We start from the raw sequence: 21,432 nt of genomic DNA, 5'->3' as shown, positions 1-21,432 counted from the left end.
GTAACCCCTGTAAAAATTAAACGAATAACCCAAAACACTAAGAATAACCCTCATGATTGATGGCCACACTGTGTGGTCAGCCACATATAAGATTTTGTGTTTAGAATAACACATGTGTATAACAACACTTAATTAATTAGAATTGGTCATTGAAGTTGTAACTTATAAGCATTACAATTACAGATGGAAACAACTTTAATATCTTGCTTTTTGTTAACCACTGCAATAAACTGCATCTAATTAAGACAATCTCATCAAATGGCCCGCCCCTCCCTCTATTCACTTCCATGACATGACTATTGACTACACACTACGGCTATGTTTAGTTCACCTAATAAGATCTGAATCTAATAGAAATGCCCATTTCCTTTTTATTTCTCCACAATCATACTCTAAAAGTTTTGACAAAAAACTGTACTTCTCATCAGTTATCAACTGATCATTACATAAAATGGTACAAAACACAAGTAACTTATCATCAATCCATTACCTTTAATTACGTAGTACTATAGAAACAAAGTAAAGTTAGTTCATAGGTAAAGAAAAGTTGAGAAACAAACAAAATAATGTGCAAAAAAGGTAGTGATTCCTGCAAACTTTAGGGATCAATTATCAAACACGTTTTTCACTAATTGTTACATATACAAATTTACATTAATCAACAATATAAATATGAACTTGTCCTATATTTGGTCCAGGCTACACCTATTTTTCCCCTTAGCTTGGCCGTGGTTGGCTTATAGCTCAATAATTTGCTTAACGTTTCACAATCACGTACTACTGATTCAGCACACTAACAAAGTAACAATACTCATCTGCCTTACGTTATGCCGCCCGCTCGAAAACATATACGTCGTACTTGGTACTTCCATTGTCTCATAATATAATGTTTATTTTGTTTTTAATAGAAATTTAGTGAAATGAAAAAAAAAATAAAAAGTGTATTTTTTAAAAAAAGATAAATCAAATATGCATTGAATGAAACTTAAAAGTAAAAGTAGTATGAAATTTGGCAATTATTGGAGTATATTGTACTCCTTCTGTGTTTTAATAAGTATTAGGGCCTGTTCTCTTCAGCTTAATTTCAGTTTAGTTCACTTTAGCTCCAATCAATTAAGTTCAGTTCAGTTCCTAATTTCCTTCTCTCATAAACGATTCATTTCAGCTCAGTTCAGTTCAGTTCAGTTCAGTTCCAATCAGTTCAGCTCAGTTCAGTAAATCAGAATAGGCCCAAAGTCAAAGTCATGTCTCGACATGCGTAGTTGTTCAAAGTGTAATGTTTAAAAAAAATACGAAGGGAGTATGGAAAGATATATAGTAAAGTTATTGTTTAGTATAATTATAAGATATTACTGGGTAATAGAAAGATTAGAAATAAACATAACAATACATTATGGCATACAAAGGGAGTACTATATTAATTAACTAATTTTGCCAAGTTGATACACACATTAAACAAGCCTCTAATCAACTCATCACTTCTTTGTCTATCCTCCTCCATTTTTGCCCTACAATGATTCTTACTTCCGGCTACTGGAACTGGGTATCTCCTCCATGCGTCGTGCACATGCGCTCACACATACACACACATTGTTTTTTACTAGCACTTCTTTCATCATTTTGGTAGACTTACTTACACATTCATTGTTTGCATATATGTTTTTCTAGGAAACTCCCTTGGAAGTTGGTGTAGGAGAAAATGTAAGGAGAAACTCGACGTTAATTTGTACGTCGATTTTGGCTAAAACAGTCGATGGAATGCTGGTTCAAGTAAGGGAAGCCAAGAAGCAAGGAGCCGACTTGGTTGAACTTCGGTTAGATTGTTTGAACAACTTCAATCTACATTATGATCTTGAAGCTTTACTAAAACATACTTGTTTGCCCACTTTGGTCACTTTCAGGTACTTAATTATTTTTGCAACTCTTTTTCTGCCTCTTGTATATTGACATCTTTTTTTCACTTTGAACTAAGTACAACTATCCAAACATAAAATTAAAACTTGATAAATTGACAATTTACAAATTATATATAACAACTACATTGAACTTAATATCCATAATTAGTTAATTACATACCCTTTGAGAGTGAGGGATAGCTCAATTAGTAAGAGCTATCCTCGTGAGAGATCCTGGCTCATCATCCGCTCTTATGACTCTCTAATATAAAAAAAAATATATATAATAATATCTTTTTGTCATGAATTCTGTAGATTTTCTAATAAATTGTCTTACTTTTATTATAACATAAGATCGATAATAATAATAATAATGATAATATATGAATGGAACAAGTTGCGCAAATTGAATATATTAAGCTAAGGCCACTTACTATATATAGATTATATACATTCCGTAATTGAAGCTGCCATAATGAACTGTTGCATCGAAGTTCTAAGCCAATATTAATATTGACCTATTTTGTTTGTATTGATCAATTTAATTAACACAAATTAAACATATATAGGGAAAGATTGACTTGCTAAGACGTACCTAGTCAGCTAGTCTAATTGTTATTGAGGATTGAATTGGATGTTAATTAATTGCATCTGAGTAAATATATCCCTTCTACTCCGTATCTTATTTGTTGTTTCATTTAAAATTAGAGAGTAATTAAGAAAAATACAGATATCGAGAGAATGATGATTAAAAATTGAACTGTATACTGCATAGTACGAGTACAAAATTGTTTAAAAGTTACTGTAAAAGAATTATAAATTCTGGCACCTTTACCAAATAAATGGAGGAAAATTAATAAAGATTTTTTTTTAACAATCTTTAAAAAGATAAGGAGTATTAAATGAAAAGGACTTTTTAAACCTTTTTAATTGGAAAATGGGACAGGAATAATATACACATATGATAATATAGTTGTTTAATTGGTTTCTAGACCAACATGGGAAGGGAGGTCAATACGATGGTGATGAAGGTATGCGCCAAAGTGCATTGCATAAAGCAATGGAACTAGGAGCCGATTACATCGATGTTGAGTTTAAGGTACTTTTTTGCCCTTACTAAATCTAGTTATATACTCCATACTGATAATTAAAATTAATACTCGTAATAAAATAAAAAAAGTTGTATTGTTTTCTTTTTTTCTAATGTGGACGTATACAATAGTGTATGAGAAATTAAGAGAATTGCAAAGATGTGGTTATTATTACTGGATACAAATTGAAATAAATAAAAGGAAAATTTGTCCGAAAGGATCTATGTAGGAAAATTTTGCAATCAAACACGTATATTTATTTTGGCTAAACAAGTTATTGAGGTTTACTCATTTTTGGTTCTTTTAGGTTGCAGATGAGTTTTTCAAGTCCATTGACGATGATGAAAAGGAGCTTACTAAGACCACCATTATAGTTTCTTCTCATAACTTCGTAAACACCCCATCCCTTGAGGAATTAGGAGGACTTTTGGCAAGTATACAAGCTGTTGGAGCTGATATAGTAAAAATTGCTACAACTGCTTTAGACATTACAGATAATGCACGTATTATGCAATTGCTTACTTATTCTCAGGTGTGTACAACAATTCAAAGGTCGTGTTATCTTTTACGTATGAAAACAAATTGCATTAAAATCATTTTCAATAGGTAATACACATGTTATATTTAGTGAAATTTGTAATCATTTTCAATTCACTATTACAAATGACCAAATCAAAATCAGGTGACAATTAAAAGTTAAGGCTCGTTTGACATCATTGTTAGTTTTCAGTTTTTGGTTTTATAAATTTGAAAGTCATAAAATTTAAATAGAATCATGAACAAAAGATAAGTAATTTTTTCCTACAATAATCATGTTAATTTTTAAAATTGACAACAAAGTAATGAAAAATACTTTTTGTGGTGAAATATGGAAACAAAAAAATGATAACGAATTGAACTAACCCTTAGTGATTAGCTAAATGCTTGTGTTACATTCTCAGGTTCCAATGATTGGAGTTGTTATGGGTGAGAAAGGACTAATGTCAAGGGTACTTAGCGCGAAATTTGGAGGATTCCTTACATATGCAACCCTTGAGGGTAGAGAATCAGTTTCAGACCTTGGACAACCCACTACAAAAGACCTCTTGGACTTGTACAATTTCAGGCAAATACGGGCTGATACCAAAGTTCATGGTGTGCTAGGAAATCCTATATCTCACAGCAAGAGTCCTCATCTATACAACGCGGCATTCAAATCTGTTGGTTTCAATGGCGTTTATTTGCCTTTGCTGGTGGACAGTGTTTCTGACTTTCTAGAGACTTATTCATCTCCTGACTTCGTTGGATACAGGTACATATATTGGACTATTAAGCTAATACCATAACGATTCTATCCACCTGATTTTCACTTTTCTGAACTTAACTGAATTTATCTGAACCTAACTAAACTTATCTGAACTTATTAAAACTTATTTTAGTTGTAATTTAAAGTTGGACAACTCTTATTAGAACTTACTTTTCTTGACTTGAACTTATCTTAACTAATCTGAACTTATTAAACCTGATATAAGTGAAAATAAGGTGAATAGAACAGACCCTTATTATAATCATCACAGTAAGTGTATGTATCTTTAGCTGTCTAATTACTAGCTAGTTAAGCAAATGACATTCGTGTCATTTTCTGAGTATACTAAGCCCATGACATTCGTGTGCAGCTTCACAATTCCTCACAAGATTGCGGGACTTAAATGTTGTGACGAGGTCCATCCAATTGCGAAGGTGCATATAAAATTCTCTTAGCTTACTCTTTCATTAGCACTTTAGAATACAACAAATTCTTCAATTCCGTGTTCCAAAAACCCTTGTCAATTTATATCACATTATATTATAAACTTATATAATATAATCTTGAAGGAAATTGGTGCGATAAGTTGCATGATTAGAAGACCGTCTGATGGGAAACTAATAGGCTATAACATTGACTACATGGGAGCCGTTGCAGCTATTGAAGAAGGATTACGAGGTTTGTTTGATAATTAAACACATACATGTTGTACATATATATTAAGTGATTACTCGTATTTGTTATACATGTACAATTGTACATAACCTTCTTGGCTTCTCGAATCATTTTTTAGTATCTTTTTAGCTGCAATACCATGAATTGCATTATTTGAAATTTGTATGTCGTAGGCATGAGTGATGGAAGCTCAGCGCTGGAATCACCATTGGTCGATAAAGTCATGGTTGTCGTTGGAGCTGGAGGTGCGGGAAAGGCACTCGCCTATGGAGGAAAGTCTAAAGGCGCAAGAGTAATCGTAACTGATTGCATTATAGGTAGTTTTGCTATAAACATATTGGCATTTTAAAATGAGTCGTTGATTGGTTTACTTGAATTTGTTTGTTTGATCAGCTACTACGAAGTACCAGTATTAAATTATGATTGATTGTTATAGCTAGGAATGAGTTGTTTAAATAATTTAATTGGCATTTATTTAGCGTCCATAAACATGGTAAACTGGTAAAGTACAATAATTTAGTACATGTTTGATACAATCTATACTATATATTAAAAGGCGTTCCTTTTAAAGGAACGGTGCCACGTGGCACTCTTCAAAGTATTTGTGTCTATGTCACAATGCCACGTCATCATCATAAGTATATGCACCACGTAAGCTAGCCACTTCATTTAACAAAATAAAATATGCTTTCAACAAGATTCGAACCCATAACCTCCGATATATATAAGTAATACTTTTACTATCTCAACCAACTATTATTAATGTTTCAAGTTTCACATAATATTATAATATTCCTTTCACTTATTAATTAAATTAGAGGTAATAATACCGCAATATAATTCATTTATTTTTCACAAGATTAAAATATAAATACATATGATGTAAAAAAAAAAAAGTAAAAAAAAAAGTAAAAAAAAAAGGTGACACTAATTATACAAATAGTCGAACATAATTGTTAAATTAAAGCAAGAAGTACGCAAACTAGCGACCTGGGGCATCGCCCGGGGTACACACTAGTGGTTTATTGTAAACTGGTAAACTTGAATTTTCTCTGTTTATTTAGCTCATCAATTACATTTCTATTTTTCATTATATATATGGATAAACCCTTAGTCGTGCTAAAAGATTATTGTTTATTAATTGATTTATATATCAGAAAAAGCTGTGGATTTAGCAAGTAAGGTTGGTGGAAAAGTTATCAAATTTGCTGAATTAGATGAATTCGCTCCGGAAGAGGGCATGATTTTGGCAAATGCTACACCTGTTGGAATGCAACCAGATATTAATAAGATGGTTATTTCTAAGGTAACCATCTTTCCTAATACCTTCACACCTAAATAAGATACCTTACTATACTTGACTCTTTATCGTCAATAATGATCTTACCATAATTTATATTTTAGGTAATTATATACCTTGTTGCTTCCTCATACAAAATAGTATTCTTATTCATGAAAGTATTTCATGAAATTGAAATTTACTTACCAAACTATACTGCTATGTGATCAAAAAAGTTGATAAAGTTTAACGTCTTTCATCAAACTTGTCTGATGGGTATATTATATAGAAATAGAGGAAATATAAATTGAGAAATTTGAGACACGCATAATCCAAACCTTATGTCGCATTAGCTATCAAGCATTGATTAGTCTAGTGGCATGGTAACTATTCGGTATTGATGAGCTTAATGTCATAGATAATAAATTAAGCATTTTAAGGATATGATCCTCTTATTAAATTATTTTCCTTTTCGTTCTCAAGAGTATTAATTGTAATGAAATAGTAGTAGTAGACTAGTAGATATACATGCACATGCTTTTTTTTTTTTTTTTTTTTTAAGGGTTTTGTTCAATTCAACATCGATTAGGAATACATGCATTCAAATTTGTATTAGTTTGCACTAACTTTATTTTCATTATACCCCATATGTGAATTAAATTTGCGTGTCTTTTGCAGAAAGCTCTAAAGCACTACTCCCTTGTATTCGATGCAGTTTATACCCCAAAACTAACCAAACTATTGAGAGAAGCTCAAAATTCAGGAGCTACTATTGTTTATGGAACAGAAATGTTCATTAATCAAGCTTTCATACAATTTGAAAAGTTCACTGGTTTGACAGGTAAAATATACATATATATACACACACACACATATATATATATATATATATATATATATATATATATATATATATATATATATATATATATATATATATATATATATATACAACCTCTTAATATAATCTAACACTTCTGACTTCTTAATATCATTTCCTTTCTGTGTGTTTTCTCATGACGTTTGTTTTCGCTTGATTACACAGCCCCAAAAGAGCTTATGAGAGAAGTCTTGGCAAAGAACACATAATAAGGATTGACATGAGCTATATTTAACTTATAATTTTGACAAATTTGTAAAATCAAGTATTATTGTATGAACGTAAGCTACTAATGTGTAATAATAATGTTATCGTAGCGTATAGTAGTATTTGATATATTTTCCATATTGACATAATTAGTAGAATAGTAGTATTTTTTTTTTTTTTTTGAAAGAAAGAATAGTAGTATATAAATTACTGAAATTAGGACCAACATGAGTTGGCTTAGGTGGTAAGCAACTTGATGCCCTTGCTTAAAGGAGGTCTCGAGGTCAAACCTTACCGAACGCAGAAAACTCTTGTTGGAAGACTCACCAACTATGGGCCTGTTCTCTTACGTTGAAATTCAGTTCAGTTCAGTTTAGTTCAGCTCCTAATTTCCTTCTCTTATAAAATATTCATTTCAGTTCAGTTCAGTTCAGCTGAGTTCAGTTCAGTTCAGCTGAATTCAGTCAAATGTGCAACCCGAGTCGGATCCGGATGTAGGTGAACCGGGTGGGGCAAGCTCAATACGATATTGTTTAGTAAGTGGATATAGGATAGTACATTTATAAGAAAATTGTTTCTTATTTTGTGAGTGTAGATTTAATTTTGTATAAATATTCTAGCTTTTGATCAATTATACTCAAACCATACTATTAACTCTTTCACAAACTCTTAATAACACCCGGTTTACACTAAATTAGTGTAAATCGAGCTGGGCTGGGCAACTTCATCACCGAGAAAAATGATTTTGAGGAAAGAGAAAATGATTTAACAGCGAGGTGGTCGTCAATGGAGAGATGATCGAGGATTATGAAGAGGAGTTCTTCATTGAGGAGGTCGAAGGGGTTGTTGTTCTCATGCTCCATCGATTTCGCCATTGAAGGATTGAAGGAGAGAGAAAATGGAGGAAAGTAGAGGGAGAAGTACTGTAGTTGCTAATTGTAGAAGAAAAATGGTTGAATTTTGAGGAAAGTGAATACTCCTATGATGGAGGATAATTGTATTGAATTGTATTGTTGGGAAGAAGGTGGTAAGGGCAGATCATAATTGATTTCACCATTAAAGGAGAGAGAAAATGGAGGAAAATATTTGCTAATTGTAGAAGAAAAGGATAACTTTTTGATTTTGATACTCTGTTTTTGCGGAAAAAAAAGGTCACTTTTGTGAAAAAAAAAGGGTCACTTCTGTGTAAAAAAAGGGTAACTTTTGTGAAAATATAGGTCACTTATGTAAAAAAAAAAGGGTCACTTTTGTAAAAATATGGGTCACTTTTGTAAAAAAAAAGGGTCACTTTTATAAGAAAAAAGGGTCACTTTTATAAGAAAAAATGGTCACTTTTCGTAAAATGTTCGATGTACAATAAAATTATTGTAAACCGGGTGCATGCAAAAGGTTTTGTAACTCTTTACCCTAATTAACAATGCTTAATTCGAAAAATAAGTCTGGGTAAAAAAAAAAAAAAAAAGGATTGGTATTGGTGGATGACTGGATGATTATAGAATGGAGTATGTATGAATAGATCTATTAATTTATAATAGGGTGCATACTTTCTCCATACCCCGTATTATCGTGTTTGAATTAACAATATTAACACACTACCCTTTTACCATGTATAGTACTTCCCTTGGTTCCAAAAAAAAAATGTATAGTACTTCCCTTGGTTCCATTTTATTTTTTACTAACCGATTTTTATGTTTGTCAATGCATAATTATAATTTTAATTGTTACTATCTTTATTAACATTATAATTTAACATTATGAAAATATAATTATATCTATATAAATCTAACCCAATTCTGAAAATTGATTTTAGCATACTCTTAATTAATTTTGGCACACCTATGTGAGAGCACAATTTTATATGCTCTTCTCGCATAGGGTTGTGCCAAAATTAAATTGGATTAGTCAACAATTGGGTTTTTAGAGTTGATAGCGGCATGAGACTCGTGATCACATCATAATCACCCCCACCCACCACCACCATGACCGGTGGCGGCAGGAGCGATTTCCTCCTCTGCCTCGTCCAAAATCGCCAACACCAAAATTACACTTTCTATTATCAAGGGTTTCCGCATCCTGTTGATTCAATTAAAGGTGAGGATCAATCGCCATTGATGAGAAAAAAGGGCAAAAGCGTCTTATAGGAAAAATAAAGAGACAAGGGCAAAATCGTCAGCACACTATTCATTTTGCTGCTAATGAGGTTATTGCCATTTGAAAGGGATGAGAAAGTGCCATTGACTTCCCACCAAACACATCCACTGTTGCAGTTCCATTGGATTTTTGTGTTTTTGACAAAAAAAAATAAAAAAAAACGGCACCTAACCTTGTTCAGTCACCTTCACCTAACCTCATACTCTAAAATTTTCACAATCCAAAAAGATTTCACCTTTTTCAATTTTGAGCTTCTCCTCTTCCTCTCTCCTCCATTGAAGCAGCTTCCGAGGTAAAGATGTTATCTTTTTATAATAACCGAATATCAATTTCATAATGTAGTAGTGTTAATCGTTTATTATATCTTCAGTATATTCAATTTAGGTTCTTTTAAGGTAGATAATTGAGCTAATTGGGTATAAATTGCTGATGATTGTGTTTTTGGGTCAGTTAGCAATCTAGAATCTTCAAATGGGGGAATACATTGGAAGAAATCCGACATTGCTATGTGTACCCATTATGGCTGATACCCCAGATCAAATGTTGGTTCAAGTTAGCAAAGCTAAGGAACAAGGGGCTGATTTGGTTGAGCTTCGAATAGATTTTTTGAAGAATTTCAACCCAGATCATGATCTTCAACTTTTGATTAAAAACAGTCCTTTGCCTACTTTGATCACTTTCAGGTAATTTCTAATCTTCGATTGTAATTTTGTTTGGGCGTGTCTTCAATTTCGTGAAGAAATTGAATTTTCACGAAATTGAATTTTCTGAAATTCTGGTTTTTGGGTTTAAAGTATGAATTTGGGAGTTGTGTAAGTTGATTCATGAAGAATGATTTAATTGTATGATGTTTTATGATTTGGGTATTTAGAATTTTGTGCTTATGAAAACTAGAGTATTGAATATTGAAACTATTGTACATTGTGAATTTTGAGTCAAAAACTTGATTGGAAATGTGATAGTGATATGGTTCTTGAGTCTCGAGAAATATAGAGTGAGATGATGCTTTGGGCAGGGGTGGCATTTTCAATATGCAATCTTGTAAAGTTGAGATTGTCAAAGAATGCTATTCTTGTATAAGTAAGAGGGAATCATTTACAAATCGGCAAATACGGAGTACTGAATATGGTTGGTTGAGTCTTTGATAATGATGATGTGTGTGTGCAAGCTATGTAGGGTCCACCTTCGTTTACATTAATGAAACCTGCTATGTCAATTATAATGGAGAGTGCAAACCGAATCATTTCAATTACATGCTTAGATGAGGCAGACCTATATGACTTTGACAGTATCATTTCTGCAAAGTGAAAAAATTAGTTCTAACTTCATATTTGAATGTGTAGTTTGGTTTTCTTTTTCTTAACATCGAAGGAAAAACAATATAATAGTATATTATAAATAGAATTTCGAATTCATAAATCAGGTAGTACAATATAAACTATTTTTTCATAATCATTTATAATTATTCATGTGGTATTTAGACCTGCATGGGAAGGAGGTCAGTATGATGGTGATGAAAGCAAGCGAAGAAATGCATTGTACAGAGCCATGGAACTAGGAGCTGACTATATAGATGTCGAGCTTAAGGTTATACTATTCCTTTGTCTTTTGTTTGTTGTAAATCTAAACCTGTATTTTATTAGTTTTCATGTTGTTGACAAGTTGATGTGGGAGGTATGTTTAGCTGATTTGAGTAAGTGTAGTATTGTATGCAACAAAACGTGATAATTGTTTATTTGAGAAAAATGGAGTTTCATGTTTAGTACTTCATATATCTCAAGATTCTCAACACTATAGTCTTAAAGATAATGTAAGAGACTTGAGCATCTTTAACTAGGATACACAACGATGTTTTAGATAGATGATCTAATCTGTCCTCATAAGCAAAAAGTAGTCCAAAATTTGGCCGTTATCATTTCACCTAAAGAAGGTGTTTGATATTATAATGATGTGGTTTGGTTTGACTAAACTCAAACCATATTTTGACTAATTTTCTTAAGAAAATATTATCAATAGGTTTGTCTCTATGTGAAATTTTCAAATATTTTATTTTTGCAATTTTTACTAATACATTGTTTAATTTGAATCTTTGTGTTTTCATATGGTTTAATTCTAATAAGATTATAAGAGTAAATAAAACTCTCACTTTTTTTTTTTTCCCCTAGTTCAACTTTCACGTTTTCTATTGCACAACTTCGGTAAGAGTATGTGAATAATGCAAAAAGAAAAGTGTAGATTAAAAAGAAAAAAAATGGAGGTAGTAAACTCCCAAAATAAGGTAAAGAGAACATTACAAGGTCGATGGATTTATATTTATATTTATTTGTATTACCCCATTGAGAACCATGATACACTTTTGAAACCTCAAAGGACAAGTAGAAGACCTCTATTGTGATTATCTTACATAAAACATATGCAAAGGGAATTATACACTTTTTCTGACTTTACAATTTTACATGGTATATGCCACTATGTTTATGGTTATTTCAATATAATGCTTATTAAAGAGCTATCGTGTCTCCTTTAGGTCTTGACTCAAATCTCACCAATCACCAATAGGATTTGATTAGAATGAATCTTAGGTTTTTATTGCACAAGTATGGCATTTATGTATAATGGTTTTCATTAACTAACATGGGTATTTGTTACCCTACGTTGTTCGTGTTTAAATGATGGGACTTGAATTTTTGAAAATAAGTCGGTATCTCATCATTTTCCTCTTGTAGGTAGCGGATGAGTTCTTTGACTCTTTTGGTGGAAAGAAGCCTTCAAGGACCGCAATTATTGTCTCCTCTCATAACTATCAAAGCACACCATCAGTTGAAGAGATAGGAAATCTTGTATCAAGGATACAAGCAACTGGAGCTGACATTGTAAAGATTGCAACAACCGCTACAGATATTACAGATTGTGCACGTATTCTTCAAGTACTCACACATTCTCAGGTGTGAAAAAAAAAGGCCAATGATCTATGTAGAATTGTAGATAATATCTGTCATATAATTTGGAAGGAGATCACTGATCAAACTTACGTCTTTTAACATGATGCCCTAAGTTCAATTTTCATGCAGGCAACCGGGGGGGGGGGGGGGGTATGCCTTAGTACAAGGTTTCTGATTCGTACAAAATAATTTGAAGCGTAATTTTTTACTATAAAATTGTACAAAAGTGGGACTGTTGAGTATTTGATTGAATTTCACATTTACATTTTCAGGTTCCAATGATTGGACTTGTTATGCGTGAGCAAGGATTGATGTCAAGGATACTTTGTGCCAAATTTGGTGGTTATCTTACTTTTGGTACCCTTGAGGGAGGAGCAATTTCAGCTCCTGGCCAACCTACTATGAAAGATCTCTTGGATTTGTATAATTTCAGACGTATAGGGCCTGACACTAAAGTATATGGAGTCATTGGGAATCCTATTGCTCATAGCAAGAGTCCGCATATGTATAATGCAGCATTTAAGTCTGTTGGCTTTGATGGAATCTATTTGCCTTTGCTGGTGGACAGTTTACCTAACTTTTTGAAGACATATTCTTCTACTGATTTTGCTGGATTCAGGTACCACTACCTTTCAAATTACTCATTGACTACCATTATAGTTTATGTAAGTTCCAAAACTGCTAACCCCACATGTCTCATGTACACTTGGGAAATTTTTTTGTAGATGTCTATATCCCTACAGTTTCTTACAAAATTTCATAATTAGCCAATCAGATTTCAGCACACCATTTGTGATATTTTGTAACAGTGGCAGATGTCAATGCTAGTCAATGTAAAGTTACTTATTCATTTAATTAGCTTGTGATATTATGGCATCCTTTTGCTATTGGAAATAGCATATTTATTGTATCATTATATTTCCTAGATAACAAGTAAACAGAGTTCTATTGCTATTTCATACTACGCTACATTTTCATCCGATGATGCATATTGTGCAGTGTCACACTACCTCACAAGATGGCTGCACTTGAGTGTTCTGAAGAGGTTGATCCCATAGCTAAGGTATAGCAACTCTTTGCTTTGATTTTGTGAATGAGCTTTTTTCGTACTATAATTTCCACGGTTATTGATCGGAAACTTTAAGAGCTTCAAAGTGGACGAGCTCCTCCTTTTTTCCTTTCCTCTTCTTTTGGACTTCTTTCTTTGCATGGTTATCAATGTGCAACTGTCTGGTTAATGTTATATTTTTATGATCTACTAAGTTCGTCTTCTATGGAGGTAGGTATGGTTGAGGGACTACACAGATTCATCATTTCAAAATCTGGTTTGGTGTAGGCATTGTTCTCTCCACCTATATTTCTCTCATTTTATCTTATCTTATTAGTCCTGAACTTGTATAATCTGAACTAATTAACCCTTATTTTATACGAATTATTATTTTATTTGATCTAATGAATCCTTATCTTATTTTATCTTATCGTATTAGGCATTGTAGGTGTTATTAGACCTTTTTAGAACCTATTAATCTATATCAGCCTTTATCTTATATTATTACAACTAATCTGAATTTATTAGCCATATCTTATTAGAACTAATTTGAACTTTTTAAAGTAAGTCAAATTAGGTGAGCAAAAGTCTTTACACTCCATGCTTGTCCCTTATGCCCAAATTAATGGTTTATTGAATGAAACTAATTTTTCCCAAATTCTAATAGGCAATTGAAGCCGTAAATTGCTTGGTTAAAAGACCAAGCGATGGGAAATTGGCGGGTTACAATTTTGATTACGTGGGAGCTATTGAAGCTATTGAAGAAGGATTGCAAGGTTTTTTAATCAATTACATTTTAATTATCTCGTTGAATTCTTTCATCACACTATCGTATAACAAAACACTGTTCCTTTTGCAAGTCTAGAAGGTGGAAGCACTGCACCAAGATCACCCTTGGAAGGTAAAGTTTTTGTTGTTATTGGAGCTGGTGGTGCAGGAAAGGCACTTGCCTATGGTGGAAAAGCTAAAGGAGCTAAGGTGGTCATAGCTAATCACACACTTGGTAAGTATTTTCTTTACGGCATTACAAGTTAAATATTGGCTTACCAACTCAGCTATATAATCGATGATTATTACTCTTACTATAGGAGGAAAAAAAAAATCTCAAGCTTTTATTTTGTTTTTATTCACACGTTTTTACCACTCCTTTAAAACTTTCTTGACTCTTATTCTTGGTTCTCTTTTACTTTGTACATTTATACTTGGATGCTATTTCTTTTTCTTACTTTACACACCTTTTTCAAATACTTTCAACTGATTATCTTGTTATATCCTTTTTCTATATTGGACAGTTCCTTATGACAATTCATGTTAGCCGACACCAAATCATTTTGTGACTAAGGCTTTGTTGTTGGTTTTGTTGTTGTTGTACTCTTACTGCAGAAAACATAGTGGTTTACTAGTAATCTAACTATCTAAGCATATTAGTTATGTGTATGTGGGCTTTAAACATGTAGAGGAAACAATATGCCATTCTTTGGTTGAAGACACTAGATACCGTCTTTCTTGCAGAAAATGAAAATATTATTAAATTTTATGTCATGTAAACTTTTGTTAATTTTTATTTATTTATTTAATTTTGTTTAAATCCTTGGTAATTGAGATAAAATGAGAATTGTTTTTGATATGACGTGAAGCTAAAGGTCTCTTCTAGCTCTCTGTTTGTGTTGCGACACTTGCACTGATAAATAATGCCATGTATCTATCACAACCTTTTTTTTTTTTTGTTGTATATTCTTGTAGATTATATTGACACCTCTAAATTTGTATTAAAGGGATTTCCTGCTTTCTTGTTGTTTGATATCAGCAAGTGCTGTGGATTTAGCTAATAATGTTGGAGGAAAAGCTATCAGTCTTGATGAATTAGACAACTTTGCTCCAGAAGAGGGGATGATTCTTGTAAATACTACATCTGTTGGGATGAAACCAAAAATATCCGAAACACCTATTTCTAAGGTTCAGGCCTCTCCTTTTTCTTATGCATTTTCCCTTTAATTACATATGCTATTTCAAGTATTCTTAAAATAATCAAATTTGATTCATGTTAGCCGACCCCACTTATGGGATTAAGGCTTTGATTGATTGATTGATTTCAAGTATTCTTAAATGCAGCATTTACTTTCCTCAAAAAAAAATGCAGCATTTACAATCTATGCTCTGCTGGGAATTTAATTTCTGTGGGAATACACAAACCCCTCCCTGTTTGTTTAATTCTGTGAGAACCATGGTAATCTATGATGTTGGGATACAAAATGATTTCTTTGGAAATCATGGTAGTTTATTGTATCACAGCTCACGTCGCTCTGCAATTGTAGGGGTAATGTTTCAGACATTTGACCGCCAGACTATAATCAAGAGCGTCATGTAATTATTAGTGGTTTAGTTGATTGGTTCTAGATGGTGCCCTCATCCAAAACAATTGCAATGTGGATATTACAAACTGCTCATTTGTCCAGAATAATCGTTACCTTTGGCAAAAAAATGTCACCTTTATCTGCCTGGGAAAAGCATTTACATTTGACAAAATCGTAATATGTTTAGGCACCCCTACCTACCCCCCCCCCCCCCCCCCCCCCTCAAACCACCACCACCACCATATATTTCTTTTTTCTTCCCACATTATAGCCGTATACCTGATCTGTGTATCTCATCAGAATATCAGATACACTTAAGCTGAGAGTGTTGACTTAGGAATTCAGTTTCTATTGGATAATTCTTTGCTTGTCCTGTGCCATAGTATAAACTGAGTGACTGTTGTGCTTGGGTACTCATTTCTTATGAGACCTTTGCCTATTGTTTATTAACTTATTCCTTACCAGAAAGCTGAAATAAAGTAACTGAGTGTATTACAATAAAATAAAATAAAAATAAAAGAGGGGTTCATCACTGGAAATCTGAATCACCGGATGGAAGAGTATGATGTGATGTTGACATCTTTAGTGTACCATCCTGGTAATTTCTTACATCAAGCTCAACAATAACCCAGCTTTGGAGGAGACATAAAGATCGTTTTTTTTTTGTTTTTTAATTTATCTCCTATTTTTAAAATCGCAGCATTGGCAATCATTGTTACTCTGGGTAAATTTGACAAAATGTGGTTGCACTTCATATAGTAGCAATGTATAAGCTGAAATGTCTCTACATAAATGATGCTTTGTCTCATGCTCTCCAGTAATGTGAACCTTTTACGTTATTTCATGATCAGTTTTGATTCACCATCAAGTTGAACCATGTTCTTTTCCTGTATGCTCTTCCACAGAAAGCTTTGAAGAACTATGCTCTTGTTTTTGATGCGGTTTATGCACCAAAATTAACCAGACTCTTAAAAGAAGCCCAAGAATCAGGGGCCATCATTGTATATGGTACAGAAATGCTTGCTAATCAAGCGTTCAGACAGTATGAAAAGTTCACTGGTTTGCCAGGTAAGATCATAACTGGATATACTTGCTTCCTTAACTTATGCCATCGATGAGTTTTTGAGGAAGGGAAAGCAGGATAATTTTCTTCATTCTGGCAGTTACCACAAAATAAATCCCAGATTTAAGCAACACCCTTTATGAATGCTTCAATTCCACTTGATTGATTAATATTTTTGCTATGTTTCTGCTGATCATCTGATCTGTTTCTTCTGCCCTGGCTGACTTCTGTATTGCCTATAATACAGCCCCAAAGGAACTAATGAAGGAAGTCTTGGAAAAGAGCATGTTATGACGGATTTGTTAGGTATTTCCATGATATTCTCCCAGCGATTCTTTTGTACCAAATTGTGTAATTTTTCTGTAAGCACGGTGTGCCTGTAAACATTTTTTTTTCAAATGGCACGAAGCTACAAAACTGGAGGCTTCTTTTGTAGAGCAAAGCTGTTATAGAGGGCCTATAGGCCAATGTATCTTATTTTTACATAGTAAGGGAAGTCTCTGATTAGAAACCTCGTTTCTGTCCCTGCTTTGCCCTCCAGTATAGAATAAGTTATGTATCATTATACTCCCTGCAATGGTGAGAAGTTTTCAGGTGCAACTTACTGTGCACCACACCGTTTTTAATAAAAACCCGTAGCACTGTTTTTGAGACTGCTTGCTCTCAAACATTCCTAGCATTTGTGGTATACGAAAGTTCTCACAAATTACAGGCTTAGTAGTGCTAAAAGAGCTCAGCTCAGTATCGCGACTACAATGAGCTGTGTTTAATTACCTGGGATAAGTGAGCTTAGACTCGATCCAATATGTACCTGACCCAACAAAAATATCATAAGAACCGTTGTGTAACATCATGCTAACTCGGTTACTCGTGATTATTACCTTACAAATACTTATTCTTGTACAAACAGATCAGATTTTACCAAATAAATTCTGATTAAAGTTGATCAGAACATAACTTCTTATTACCATTTGTTTCTAGTTCATCTTTAATTTTGTATTTATAGAAATATTGAAATTTTGATATTAAGAGATTCACATTGAGACGAATTTATCAAGGTTCCGTTTAATAAGATCTCAAGGATGAGTTATATTAGCACCACCATTTCTAAACTTTTCCAGTTTTAAGACTAATTTGTTGTTAGTTTTTAACTGTAACATTTTCTGGCATTGATTTTATTTTGCTTTAATATTATTTACTACGGAGCAACGTATCTAATAATGCAGAGGATCATTATTTATTGTTAATAAACGTTGTAAATATTGATCCCGGGGATGAATTAGGAGTAGATGGTTATAGAGCTGTCAATTCGGGTATTCAAGTCGAGTTTGGGTCGGGTCAAATTAGGTCTTGGGTTAAATCAGGATCAGGTTATGTCGGGTCAATCTAGATTCAGATTAGGTTCAAATTCAGGTCGGGTCAATTTCAGTTAAAGTTATAACGGGTCGTTCACCTTTTCGGATATAGGTTGGGTTTAATTCGAGTTAATATCAGATCGGGTTCAATTTCAGGTTCGTTTGTGTTGAGTCGGGTTTGGATGGGTTAGCAAGATGGTACACTCGGGTTTGGGTTAGTATTGAGTCGGGTTTTGGTTCAAGTTCAATTCTAATAAATATCGATGTGGCCTAAATGAACTATATAATTACACCTTTCATAATTTGATCAAGCATCATCAAGATTTTATTAAACCTAAATACGAGTAATAGAGAACAAAAGGTATATAAGCTGAACAAAAGATTTTATTAAATCGGATTGAGGGTTTACAAAGGTATGTAAAAATTTATTAAACCTTCCATGACTCGGGTTCATGTTTTAATTGGGTCGGGTACTAGTTCGGGTTCAGATTATTTTCGAGTAGGATTAAATCGGTTGACGGTTACTATCAGGTGGGGTGCAGGTTTGGGTTCAGGTCATAAAGTATTGGATCAAATCGGTTTTCAGTCAAGATCAGGTCTGGTTACAGGTCACTAGTTTCACCGCATTGTTCGAGTACAGGCTGGGTTCAGATCATTGTCGGTTAAGGTCAAATTCTCGGGTCGGATCAGTTTTTGATAGCTCTAATAATCCACCTTTTTTAAGGAAATTTTGAGGTTTTAGGACCCGGTGGCGAAAAGCCTTGAGACCATATATAAGGGATACATCTCGAGGTCATATAATGCGTTTGAAACCATATATGATCATTATATGTTGTCATTTTTGTACGTGGTAGGCTTGAGTTTACGAAATCACTACAAGTTGTAAACCGGTAAAATGACCGTTTAAAGGCATATTGGATGGTTCCACCGACCCAATTGGACTCTCGGAGAGTATTAGTTACCATGGAAAAAAAACATCTCGGCAGTTTTTATTTCCGGGCGAAAAAAAAGTTCAAAAAATTACAAAATTGAAGGGTATAATCCACACTTTTTGAGGAGATTTTGAGGTTTCAGGCCTCGGTGGCGAAAAGTGTTGAGATCCTAGGGGATATATCTCGGGGTCATATATTGTCGTTTGAAACCATATATAATCATTATATGTTGTCATAAACATCCGTGGTAGGCTTAAGTTTACGAAGTCGGTGCAAGTTGCGAACGGGTAAAATGACCGTTTCAGAACATATTGGATGGTTCCACCGACCCAGTTGTACTCCGGGAGGGTATTAGGGACCATGGTAAACATCTCGTCAATTTTATTTGCGGACGAAAAAAAGTTCAAAAATTACAAAATTGTAGGCTATAATCCACTCTTTTTGAGGAAATTATGATGTTTCGGGGCTCGGTGGCGAAAAGTGTTGAGACCCTAGGGGATATATCTCGGGTCATATATTGCTTTTTGAAACCATATATGATCATTATATGTTGTCATAAACGTAAGTGGTGGGCTTGAGTTTACGAAATCACTGAAAGTTGTAAACGGGTAAAATGACCGTTTATGGGCAAATTGGATGGTTCCATTGACCCTATTGGACTCCCGGAGGGTATTAGGGACCACGGTTAACATCTCGGCAATTTTTATTTCCGGGCGAAAAAAGGTTAAAAATTACAAAATTGAAGGCTATAATCCACGTCTTTGTAGGAAAATTTGAGGTTTAGGGCCTGGTGGCGAAAAGCGTTGAGACCCTGCATAAGGGATACATTTTGGGGTCATGTAATGTCGTTTGAAATCATATATGATCATTATATGTTGTCATAAACGTCCGTGGTAGGCTTGAGTTTACAAAACTGGTGCAACTTGCTAACGGGTAAAGTGACCATTTAAGGGCATATTAGTTGGTTCCACCGACACAATTAGACTTCCGGAGGGTATTAGGGACCATGATAAACATCTCGGCAATTTTTTATTCTGGGCAAAAAAAGGTCAAAAAATTACAAAATTGAAGGCTATAATCCACGCTTCTTAATAAAATTTTGAGGTTTTGGGGCCCGTTGACGAAAAGCCTTGAGACCATAAGGGATACATCTCGAGGTCATATAATGTCATTTGAAACCATATATGATCATAATATGTTGTCATTTTTGTACGTGGTAGACTTAAGTTTACGAAATCACTGCAAATTGTGAACGGGTAAAATGACTGTTTAAGGGCATATTGGATGGTTCCACCGACCCAATTAGACTCCCGAAGAGTATTAGGGACCATGGTAAATATTTCGGCAATTTTTATTTCCGGGTGTAAAGAATTTCAAAAAATTACAAAATTGAAGGCTATCCACACTTTTTGAGGAAATTTTGAGGTTTCGGGGCCCGGTGGCGAAAAGTGTTGAGACCCTAGGGGACATATCTTGGGGTCATATATTGCCGTTTCAATTAGCTATTTTTGTAAAAAAATTATTATAGTGTTATTTTTTGAATTCACAATATTCACGACGCTAGTGCGCTAGATTAAATGAATAATTCATAGGTCGTTGTTCGTTGTTATTTAACTAGTTGAATCACATTTCTAAATAAATACTTCGTGACATAAGTTTGGCATATATCATTTCATAATGTAATAACCTATAATGTGTATGATCATGACTTTCTATTAATAATAAAAAATGTTAAAGTCTTAAAAGGTATTTAATGCAATTTTTATTGATAATCTAATGAAATTTATTTGATGATAACATAAATATGATCACAAATTAAAATTCATAATTATAGCGTTCAATATGATTATAACACTCTTTATGGTCGTAGACGAATAAATAGTAAACTTACTTGTTATAGGTAATGTCCTATTAGCATATTGGTGAAAATCTAATACAAAAACAAAAATTTAAAATTTCATCTTCGTTTTTTTGGATCAAACAAGGTTTTGAAGAAGATATTTTAACTGTTTTCTTCCATGATTTGTTTCACGAACCCAGATTATCGAAAAAGTGAATATTTAAGATTTTCAACTACATGTAATCACCAATTTCACATCCCTTGATTAAAATTATTCAATTAAAATGTATTATTCTAGGATTAAGAAACAACCCACATAGATTCGAATGCGTACGAACTCCGATTTTCAAAAAATAAAAAATCGCACATGGTGTGTAGATCGGAGCATGTATTCATTTTCCGCCTGAAGCGTGAGTTAATTTAAGACACATAGAT

The 21,432-nt window shown here is 33.3% G+C and overlaps 1 protein-coding gene and 1 pseudogene across 2 annotated transcripts; both read left to right on the top strand.

Annotated features, from left to right (window-relative positions):
• Positions 1–1,513: 1,513 nt before the first annotated feature.
• LOC145605413 (bifunctional 3-dehydroquinate dehydratase/shikimate dehydrogenase, chloroplastic-like) lies at positions 1,514–7,314 on the top strand (annotated as a pseudogene).
• Positions 7,315–9,564: 2,250 nt separating this feature from the next.
• On the top strand, positions 9,565–17,521 carry LOC145604653 (bifunctional 3-dehydroquinate dehydratase/shikimate dehydrogenase, chloroplastic-like). Of its 2 annotated transcripts, none has more exons than XM_081660561.1 (11): positions 9,565–9,755; positions 9,918–10,146; positions 10,945–11,050; positions 12,190–12,408; positions 12,678–13,024; positions 13,405–13,468; positions 14,121–14,229; positions 14,319–14,456; positions 15,261–15,409; positions 16,713–16,875; positions 17,118–17,521. In XM_081660561.1, the coding sequence occupies exons 2-11, from the start codon at positions 9,935–9,937 to the stop codon at positions 17,162–17,164; spliced, it is 1,554 nt and encodes a 517-aa protein (XP_081516687.1). In that variant the 5' UTR covers positions 9,565–9,755; positions 9,918–9,934; the 3' UTR covers positions 17,165–17,521. The 2 variants fall into 2 exon arrangements, with proteins under 2 accessions (XP_081516687.1, XP_081516686.1); XM_081660560.1 differs by having other exon boundaries at positions 9,914–10,146.
• The last annotated feature ends 3,911 nt before the right edge of the window (positions 17,522–21,432 follow it).

Source organism: Chenopodium album, chromosome 22 (assembly GCF_948465745.1).
Source record: "Chenopodium album chromosome 22, dcCheAlbu1.1, whole genome shotgun sequence".
NCBI classification, from domain to species: Eukaryota; Viridiplantae; Streptophyta; class Magnoliopsida; order Caryophyllales; family Amaranthaceae; genus Chenopodium; species Chenopodium album.
The sequence above is the reverse complement of the archived record's forward strand: the minus strand, read 5'-3'. Positions and strand labels throughout refer to the sequence as shown.